At 61.1% G+C, this 9,049-nt stretch overlaps 2 protein-coding genes across 4 annotated transcripts; one reads left to right on the top strand and one right to left on the bottom strand.

The window, feature by feature from the left end:
• The first annotated feature begins 1,089 nt into the window (after nucleotides 1-1,089).
• On the top strand, nucleotides 1,090-3,307 carry LOC116217797. 3 transcript variants are annotated; one of them, XM_031557747.1, is made up of 4 exons: nucleotides 1,090-1,945; nucleotides 2,282-2,329; nucleotides 2,443-2,536; nucleotides 2,789-3,304. In XM_031557747.1, exons 1-4 carry the CDS (start codon nucleotides 1,586-1,588, stop codon nucleotides 2,791-2,793), a joined length of 507 nt encoding a protein of 168 aa, XP_031413607.1. In that variant the 5' UTR covers nucleotides 1,090-1,585; the 3' UTR covers nucleotides 2,794-3,304. The 3 variants fall into 3 exon arrangements, with proteins under 3 accessions (XP_031413607.1, XP_031413608.1, XP_031413606.1); XM_031557748.1 differs by having other exon boundaries at nucleotides 1,090-1,783; nucleotides 2,789-3,302; XM_031557746.1 differs by having other exon boundaries at nucleotides 2,282-2,536; nucleotides 2,789-3,307.
• A 202-nt stretch (nucleotides 3,308-3,509) lies between these two features.
• On the bottom strand, nucleotides 3,510-8,958 carry LOC104917080. The gene is made up of 13 exons (XM_010728162.2): nucleotides 8,880-8,958; nucleotides 8,614-8,675; nucleotides 8,160-8,265; nucleotides 7,902-8,054; nucleotides 7,388-7,644; nucleotides 6,972-7,042; nucleotides 6,509-6,588; nucleotides 6,275-6,386; nucleotides 5,798-5,921; nucleotides 5,089-5,226; nucleotides 4,634-4,776; nucleotides 4,302-4,427; nucleotides 3,510-4,192 (listed from the first exon to the last, which is right to left on the bottom strand). Exons 1-13 carry the CDS (start codon nucleotides 8,956-8,958, stop codon nucleotides 4,072-4,074), a joined length of 1,572 nt encoding a protein of 523 aa, XP_010726464.1. The 3' UTR covers nucleotides 3,510-4,071.
• Between the last annotated feature and the right edge of the window lie 91 nt (nucleotides 8,959-9,049).

The following is a 9,049-nucleotide window of genomic DNA, read 5'->3' as shown; positions in this document are numbered from 1 at the left end:
TCCAGTGGCAATGTGGGGACATCGTGGCGATATGAGGACAGGGGGACATGGAGGTATCAGGACATGGGGACACGTGGTAGCCGGTGGGTGACAGGGACATCAGAACACAGGGAAACAAAGACACGTGTCCCTGGCAGTGCCCACTCAGCGCCCTTGTTGCCAAGCAGGAGATCAGGGGTGAATAAAAATCTGGCAGTGGCAGCTGGGTTTCCTTGTCATTTCCTGCTGCAAAACCCAAAGACCGTGACTTTTAGATGTATGAAATCTCGGAATCGCGGGGTCACAGACTCATAGAATGAACAAATGATGGAATGGTAGAAGCACACCATCACGGTATCGTAGAGCGATAAAGTCAAGGCATCGTGTAGGTGTGACAAGGCCCTACAGTCTCATCCGGAGACGGGTCCTGTGTTTTCTGCTCTCTTTCCGTACCCAACATCAGGAGTCACCGCGTTGCATCCAGAAATCTGCATCGTGTATCTGAAATGGCAGTAGCGCTGCCTCTGTCCGCGAGGACAATTTGTCCTCAGGACGTGCAGTCAGGCAATCAGAACTTTGTGTTGGGTTTTGGAGTCACTGGGCTGCGTGCCTGAGTTTCAGCAGAACAAAAGGTGTCCTACTGGTTTTGTTCCCGTGATGATCCAGCCTCCTGCCATAGCTTCCAAGAAAGTGGCTCTTGTCTCATCCCCGTGAAAAGAAATAATAAAACACTGATAAATGGCTTAGAACTGTAAATGACTCAACGGCTCCTCAAGGAAAAGCGGTATGCCAATTTTAAGTGTGATGCCTGGCAGAACGGACAGCTGGTCACAGCCCCGTGGGACATTTCCCATAGATAGGAGAGCTGCTGTGCTCTGAAAAGATCACTTGAATGTTTGCTTTGGAAATTGCTCAGAGAGCAGTCAGCTGGAAGAGCTTCCTTTGGGCTGCTTCTGCTCCGCAGTGTTTGTCAGGGAGCTTAGCAGTGCTGCGTGATTTGCTGTATCTAAGTACAGACTGACATCACACTTAGGTGAGGTGAAGACTGTTTTTAAGATAAGGGCGAAGCGGGTGGCTGATGCTTGGCAGTAACTTCACACTAAAAGGTTCCACTCCTCTTTGCTGGCTTGACAATGCCTAGCAAGAAATACTGAGTTCTTTGTAGCAGTAGAATGCTGAAAAGTGAAGTGGGATGGGGTCCAAGGTTCTCGGGCTGCTCAGCCAGCAGCTGAGCGTGGAATCGTGGCATCTTTTAATTCAGAAAAGACCTCTCAGGTCATCCAGCCAGTAACTCAGCGCTGCCAATTCCACCACGGAACCCACACCTGTGACACGTCACCATCTCTGCAACGCGTCGCCCTGCTGGGCCCCGGGCTCGTGGTGCTGGGGAGTAGGTGTGGGGACAGTGGCACGGCACATCCTTGGTTGGGCTCGATGTTCTTAGAGGTCTTCTCCACATTCGCTGCTTCTGGGATTCGAGGATTCTGGCGTGATATTAGGATTCCCCCCTTTGGGGCTGGCTGCCGTTGGGTTCCCAGCACTCAGTGCCCGTCCCCTGATCCCTGGCTCCTTCCCATGCCCTGGAGCCAAGGTGGGGGCTGGCTGCATGCCTGGCTCAGCCTGTGCCAGGGGACTGTGCCAAGCCCAGGGGCATTTTGGAATGCGAGGGGGGTCCCAAGAGAATAAATGCAGCCCGGGCTTCTTGCAGCCTCACCCAGCTCCCGGCGCACAGGGGAAGATGAAAGCAGTCGCTGTCACCGTGCTCCTGCTCCTGGCCTCCATGTGCCTCCAGGCACAGGCTGGGGTGTGCAGATGGGTTCTTGGAGACGGGCCGGCTCGCAACCACTTTCTCCTTGGGTTCCCTCGCTTCCTGCTCTTTGCGTCCCCTCCGTCCCCTCGGTTCCCTCTCTTTGGGTTCCTCCGGTTCCTTCTCTTTGGGTCCCTGGCTTCACTCGCTTTCCTCCTTGTGAGTCCTATTGAACCCCTTTCTTCGGGTCTTCTCTTTGGGTTTCCTCTTTAGGTCCCCTCTGTCCCCTCTCCTTGGATCCTCTCGGTCCCCCCTCCTTGGGTCCCCTTGTTTCCTTCTTTGGGTCTCCACCTTCTGGTCTCCACCCCCAGCCCAGATCCCCACATTCCAAGGACTCCAGATGGCATGTGGAAGCAATTGGGTCCGTGGGAACCAGTTGGGATTTTCCCTTTAAGACCAGGGGGAGGCCATATGGGGTCGTTGCGAAGGCGTCACCACTGCCACATGCTTTCCCATTAACTCCAACCCAAACTGTCCCTCATCCTCCTTCCCCAGCTCCTGGATGACTTAGAGGAGGGAACAAGCGGAGCTTATGACATAGCAGTGAGTACTGTGGTGCCCTCGGGAGGTGCCTCCCATTTGGGAGCCCCGGTTCCTCAGCGCTTTTTGAGCAGGTTCTGGTGCCCACCGGGATCTCCTCATTTCTCCCACTGCAGCTTAAGTTGCTACGAGGGAAGCGGAACTCCCATCCCTCTCCCCCCCTGCTGCCGGAGCTCCCAGATCCCGTGGCTCTGGATCTTCCTATCCAAGGTGAGTGACGCTGGGGGCCCCCTGTATCCTGCAGGGTCCGGAGCTGTGGGAGACCCCAAATCTCTCTGGACTGGGAGGTGTGGAGGAGGTCAAAAGGGATCCAAGAAGAACAGTGCCGTCCCTGTAAGGTGCAGGTGATCGTCGTGGCGCCGTGAGGACCCCATAAGATCACGCAAAGGACTCAGGGGGTTCTGGTGCCACACAGACCAAATGAAGCGACCACGAGGTCACCACCTGCGCTTTGACTTTCAGGATGAAACATTGGTGTGAACCCTGTGCTGGCCCCACCGTGCTCCATAAGGACTTGATCATCCCTGCACGTCTCCACCAGATCTTCGAACGAACGCAGCCCATTTTCCCATAACAAACCACCAATAAACACCCCCAGCAAAGCGCCTGTGTCCGTGTGTCCCTCTATTCCGGCATCCATCAGTCCCTCTGTCCTTCTGTCCACGTGTACCCCATTATCCCTGCAGTAACTGCATTACTGCACGATTCTGTGAGTTCCAGTGCGCTGAGCACAGTACTGAAGTCGAGGACACGGCGCTGAGTGACACTGGGTCCCCTCCGAGTCCATTTCGGGCTCCCGCGGCGCCCCGGCTTTGGGAGCGGCCGCGTCAGCCGTGCGGAACGGCGGCGCGCAGGCTGTGCCGGCTGCCATCGGCCGGGGGCGACGGAGACGGCCCGTCCCGGCCTCTCATTGGTCGGCGCCGGCGCCGCCCCGCCCCCGGCCTCCCTCTCATTGGTCAGCGCCGGCTGGTGCTGCTGCCGGCAGGGAGCTGTGGGGATGCGAGGGGACGCGCGACTTCTGCGCGGGACACGTGCACGGCCGGCAGAGATGGCTGCCATCCTGGGAAGCCGCTCTTGGAGAGCGTGGGCCTCCCGGGCCCTGGGAGCAGCTCTCGGTGCCACCCAAACTCCTCTCTCGGAGCACAGCTCCCGCTTCCTCACGGTAGTTGATGGCGACAGGCACGACACCAGCAGACCGAGTGGAAATAAGGCCAATTTATTTCTTCTATTGGGAGTGCTGCGTCCAGGGCTGGGGCCCCCGGTACAAGAAGGACGCAGAGCTCTTGGGTCAAGAGGAGGGCCACGAAGACGATGCGAGGGCTGGAGCAGCTCTCCTGTGGAGAAAGGTGGAGAGAACTGGGCTTGTTTAGCTTGGTGAGGAGAAGGCTGCGGGGAGCCCTCATTGCGGCCTTCCAGTTCTCGAAGGGAGGGTATAAAGTGGAGGGGGAACAGCCGTTGACGAGGCTGGACCGTGACAGGACAAGGGGAACGGTTTTACACCGTGAAAGGGGGGCAGAATTTGGCGAGATGTTAGCAGTTGTTCACGCGGAGGGTGGTGACGTGCTGCAAGCGCTTGCCGAGAGGTGGGGGACGCCCCGTCCCTGGAGGCATCCAAGGCCAGGCTGGATGTGGCTCTGGGCAGCCCGGTCCGGAGGTCGGTCGGCGACCCCGCACATAGCAGGGGGTTGCAACTCGACGATCTTCAAGGCCCTTTTCAGCCCAGGCCTTTCCACGAGTCTTTGATTCTACGACCTCCCGTTCACAGGTGGAAATCGGGACAGCTTCCCAGCCCCCGTGCCGAGAGCTCCACCGCCGGCAGCACCGTTGGCTGCGCCTTCCCCTCTGGAGCGCACCGAGCATCGAGCACTAGGGAGGTGAAAAGAACAGGGCACGGAGCGTTACGGGCTGAGCGCAGGCAAGCAGTGCAGGCTGGGCTCCAGCCCGGCTCTCGGGATCTGCTGCCCATGGAGCTCACCAGGGGAGCTGCCGCTTCAGCTCCAGCTTGTGCCGGTTTTTTTCGGCGGTGCTGGCAAAAGCCTCTTGCTGGTGGAGGTGCGGCTCCAACCTTTGGAGCACCTGAGCCGCTCGCGGGGATAGGAGGCTGCAACAGGAGGAGAAAGTCATCCCTCGGGCTCCGCTGAGCCCCCCCGGCCTCTGCCCTCAGCCAGCCCCCACCCCCGTGCTGCCGTGCGTCCCCAGCCTTGCGTCCCGCCAGCAGATGTTGGCCCGGGCCGTGCCTGTCCCCGAGCCGCAGGGGCACGGCTGCCCGAGCGCCTCCGGCAGCCGGCAGAGCCCGCACACACTTACTCTGCATGCAGTGCCAGCTTGGTGGCCGTGCCCATTTTACTTCCCGGCACCAGATCCACGTCCTTCCTGCACCTCCTCCCCACTCGCTGTCCCCTGGGCTGGGCTGGAGGACGCGGAGCACGCATGCTCTCCCTTGACAGCAGCTGCCAAAGAGGAGACGCCGTCAGCAAAGCGGCTGGGAGCACGGGGCCGTTTCCCAGAGGCCCTCTGTCAAGGGCCCCGCAGCAGGCCCCGGCAAGCAAGAGACTCAGCCCTGCCAGCCCACGGCTGCGCACCGCCCTTCCCCTTCTCCCCTGCGCGGGGCTGGTGCCAAGCTCTCCTCCCGGGGAGGAGCAGGCCAGCCCCTGCCATGCTGCGCGGCGCCCGGCCCGCTCCCACCCCCTGAGCCCTGCTGAGCTCGCAGCCTGGCTCGGAGGATGGCGGCTGTTGCCAGCAGGGTCCATCCCTGACACTACCTGGGGCGGATGCGGGTCCTCCCCTGCGCTCCAGCCTTCCCATACCGCCATTTCTGCCCGTGCTCGCTCTGCTTGCTGCCGGTGCACGGGCCACGTGCGCTCTACTGCTTTCCACGGTGCAGACGCTTCCCGGAGCTCCTGCAGAGACACGGCAGCACACAGGATCAGCCTCAGCCCCGGTGCCTTCCTTCAGCTCCACGCTCCCGCTCCTCGCCTCTGCCGGCCCGTCGGCACCGCTTTGCCCCCGAAGGACCGGGGGCCCCGAAGGCAGGCCGGGATCCGCAACTGGTGGCAAACGTGGCTCGCAGGCCGTCTTCCACTCTCACGGCCCCCGCTCAAAATCAGAGTGCTGCGGCAGGTGGCAGGCCAGGAGGCGAGGAGAGACGGGGAAGCTGTGCAGCAGCCTCCATCTACCGAAGAGGACTGAAGGAGCGGACAGAAATGGGAAAGGGCAGCACCCGAAGGGCTGTGCTCCAGATCCCTGCACACACAGAGGCTTTTGCTTCCCTCCCTGCGGAAGCCCTCAAGGCCAGGCTGGGTCGGGCTTCGAGCAACCTGGTCTAGAGACAGGCGTCCCTGCCTACAGCAGGGGATTGGAACCAGGCGGTCTGAACGGCCCCTTCCAAGCCCAGCTTTTCTGTGATTCTACCGCTCTGTCATTCGTGCAGTCTCAAGCAGCACGGTCCCTGCAGCGAGGCAGAGCCGGTACCTGCAGCAGTCTCTTCGACTCCTCTGTGGCAGGGAGTGCAGCGCCGGTCTGGGCAGGAGTCGACGCTTTCTTCTGTCCCGCTTTCTTCGTCCCGCGGGAGCTGCCTGCACACGGCGGGAGCGCGCTGCAAACAGACACAAGAGGAGTCTGCGGGAGCCCGGGGCACCTCGGTCTCCCCCCGTGCTCCCACAGCCGTAAAGATGGGCTCTGGTGCTGAGCGGAGACAGCCCTGAAGGGAGAAGAGCTTCTGCCGTCAGTAGGGATCGGCACTCGGCTCCCCAGGGACCGGGGGCCAGGGTGGGCCGTGAAGCTGCTGTGTCTGCCTGGGGAAATGGTGCTGCGCGCTTGCCGTCCCGGAGAGAACGGCCCCCACTGGGACACACGTGTGTCAGGAGCCTCTCTGGGTGCCGAGAGCTGGCAGCTCCAAAGGCACACGAGCGCACGCATCTCCTCCTCCTTTTCGCCCAAGGCCCTCACCTGGCAGAAGGCTCCTTCGCCACATCTTGCTGCCTTGAGCTCGGCTTGCGCTGCAGCAGCATGGAGGGGGGAAGTGTCTTCCGCCTCTGCAGCAGCCTGCCAACAGAGCCCTCTGCAACCAAGAGAGAAAGAAGTTCTTCAGAGCAGCCCCACGGGCACGGCACGGGAACCTGGACCCGGGCACCCGGCACGGGACAGGGCCCACCTCCCTGCAGCTGGGACCCGTTCCCTCACCTCTACTCAGCTTCTGCTCTACGGCGGCTTCCTTTTCTGTGGCGGCCTCTGCTCTGCTCTCTTCCACGGTGAGCTGAAACCTGGAAACAAGGAGTGACAACCCTTGAAGAAGGATGGCCTCCTACCCCACGCAGCTGGTCGGCGCTATTTATCTATGTGCTATGCAAAGCGTGGCACCCTCTTCCTCCCTGGCCATGCCAAAGCAGCACACGCAGCCCAAATTCATCTGCACGTGCAGTCCGTTCTCTCTGATGGGAATCGGGACAGCTTGGGCACCAGTAGCACCACCGCGATTCCCCAAAAGGCCAGAAGGCAGCAGCGGTGAACCAGGAGCCGGACTTCCCAGCATTTGTCCCCGACTGGATGCCGAGCACGGAGACCCGGCAGGGCACGTCCCAGAAGAGGAGGTGGGAAGGAAGCCTGCCTCCTGGCCAGCTAAGTGCTGCAGAGGAAATGCACTCACCTCGGGAACACCCGGATCCCACGGGCGGCGGACGCTGGCCCGAAGTCAGCAGAATCGTCCGTCCAGAATCTCTGCAAAGGGACACAGAGCTGCTGGAGGCTTGCCAAGGCCACTTTTTCATGGCTCTTCTGGACAGGAAGCAAGCCTGGCTCCCGTGCCAAGAGAAAGCTGCTCTCCACCAAAGCCTCCTCCGTGAACACCAGCGCTTTGTTCTGCTCTGAAGGAGCAGGGTGGCAAACTAGGGAGGCCGTGCAAGAGCACTGCCAGGCTTTCTGCAGGGGCAGAGACCCAGGAAATCTCTTGGCCAGTGGAGAAAGCCGTGGGGCGAGCACGGGGAAAGGCACTGGACCGGCCTGCCACATCCAGGCTGGCCAGCGGCGATCTGACGGCGCAGCCTCCAAACCTCCTCCACTTACAGTGTGGAACAGCGTGAGGACGGTGGCGTTGCTCTCCAGCTCTGCAATGCAGCTGCAGAAGAACCTCATGAGGAGGAAGTCGTCTTGGCACGTCATAACGCCGATGTTCTTGAAGACGAACGAGACGGGCTCCTTGTTCCTCAGGAGGTGGCAGTAGAGCAGCATGCTCTCTCGCACGCAGCGCGGCACCATGTGCAGCGGGACGCCGGAGGCTCGCGAGAGCTGCCGGTAGTTGAGCGGCTCAATCTTGACATCGTCTGCAAGGAGAAGGCACATCCTCACTGCCACAGCCAGCCGCGTTCCCATGCAACGCTCATGACCAAATCCCGGAGAAAAGGTCCTTCCTTCACACAAGCAGCTCTCGGGCTGCGGTTCCTTCGGGAGGAACTCATCACGCTGTACCCCGAGCTTTGCAGACAATTCTCTGCCGCTCCCGGCCGTTCCCAGAGAGCAGGGAGAACACACCCGGCCGGACGTGGGGCGGGAACGGGGAAGGTGGCTGCTGCCTTCTCACCAGGGATGATGTCGTTGGAGACTGGAGGTCCTGCAGCCACAGCACCCCGATGTCCAGCTGGAAGACAGGCCTTCGAACCGGAATCCCCTCGTCTTTGCTGTGGACTTCCTCTCGGACCCCAGCAAAGATCCCGAGTCCCGGAACCAGGACTCCCTGCACAGGGAACAGACAGAAAGGCTGATGAGGAGCGTGAACTTCAGGGACGGCAACAGCCACGAACATCAAGAGCATGGGGTCACTGCTCTCCGCCCTCCCCACTCCTGACGCACAGCGGGGTGAGATGGGGCTCCCTGGGAGGCTCTGGAAAAATCTGTGCTCCCTGCAAGACAGTCGCCTCCGCATCGTATTTCCCAGCATCCCTTGGCTAGAGAAGAGCCCGGGCATTTACAGCACAGGGCTTAAGCCTGGGGCTGATTGCCACGGATTATCCTTGGCACAGGGCCAGAAAAAAATCCCCCACCCGTTTCTCCCTTGGCTCTCCCCGTTCTGACCACGGGGCAGAGCAAAGCCCCTGCGCGTGCCAAACGTTTGCTCAGGGCAGCTCTGGCCTCGGGTTTCCCTCCCAGTTGGCCAACAAGCTGCTCTGGGCACCTGGCTTGGGCTCAGCGTGCTGCTCAGTGTGGTGCCCAGGGAGGGATTGCTCTGCGGGGCCCACGCTCTCGGCAGGACCGAACCCCTGTCCAGGGCGAGGGCCACCAGCACCCCAGCCCACCTTGTCCAGCTTCATCTGCTCCAGAATGTAATCAGATACAGCGTCCCAGACAGCCACGATCTCTGCAAAGGAAAGAAAAGACATGTCAGGCTCCTGGCCTTGGGACCCGGCTGCCACATGGTCCCCAGAGCCCAGCGGGACCCTTGGGCGAGGCTCTTGCAGCAGCCCCCAGCCTCGTCCTGCCCAGCGCAGAGAGCAGGAGCTGCGGCTTTGGACAGCTAACAGCCCCGTGCGATGCCTTGGGAAGGGGGTCTGGAAAGCCTTACCTTCGGTGGAGAGTTCCAGCAGCGTAGGGAACGTGTAGGCCAGCTCCAAGCTGACGCCCACAGTCCAGCAGCCTTCCATGTCGCTTGCCGACAGCCCTCAGCTCACAACTAAGGATGCCCTCCAGCGACAAGGCTCCTCACCCAACCAACCAACCAACCAACCAACCAAC

The sequence above is a fragment of the Meleagris gallopavo genome, unplaced genomic scaffold (genome assembly GCF_000146605.3).
Source record: "Meleagris gallopavo isolate NT-WF06-2002-E0010 breed Aviagen turkey brand Nicholas breeding stock unplaced genomic scaffold, Turkey_5.1 ChrUn_random_7180001955215, whole genome shotgun sequence".
Lineage (NCBI taxonomy): Eukaryota > Metazoa > Chordata > Aves > Galliformes > Phasianidae > Meleagris > Meleagris gallopavo.
Note: the sequence above shows the minus strand (reverse complement) of the source record. Positions and strands in the feature narration are given on the sequence as shown.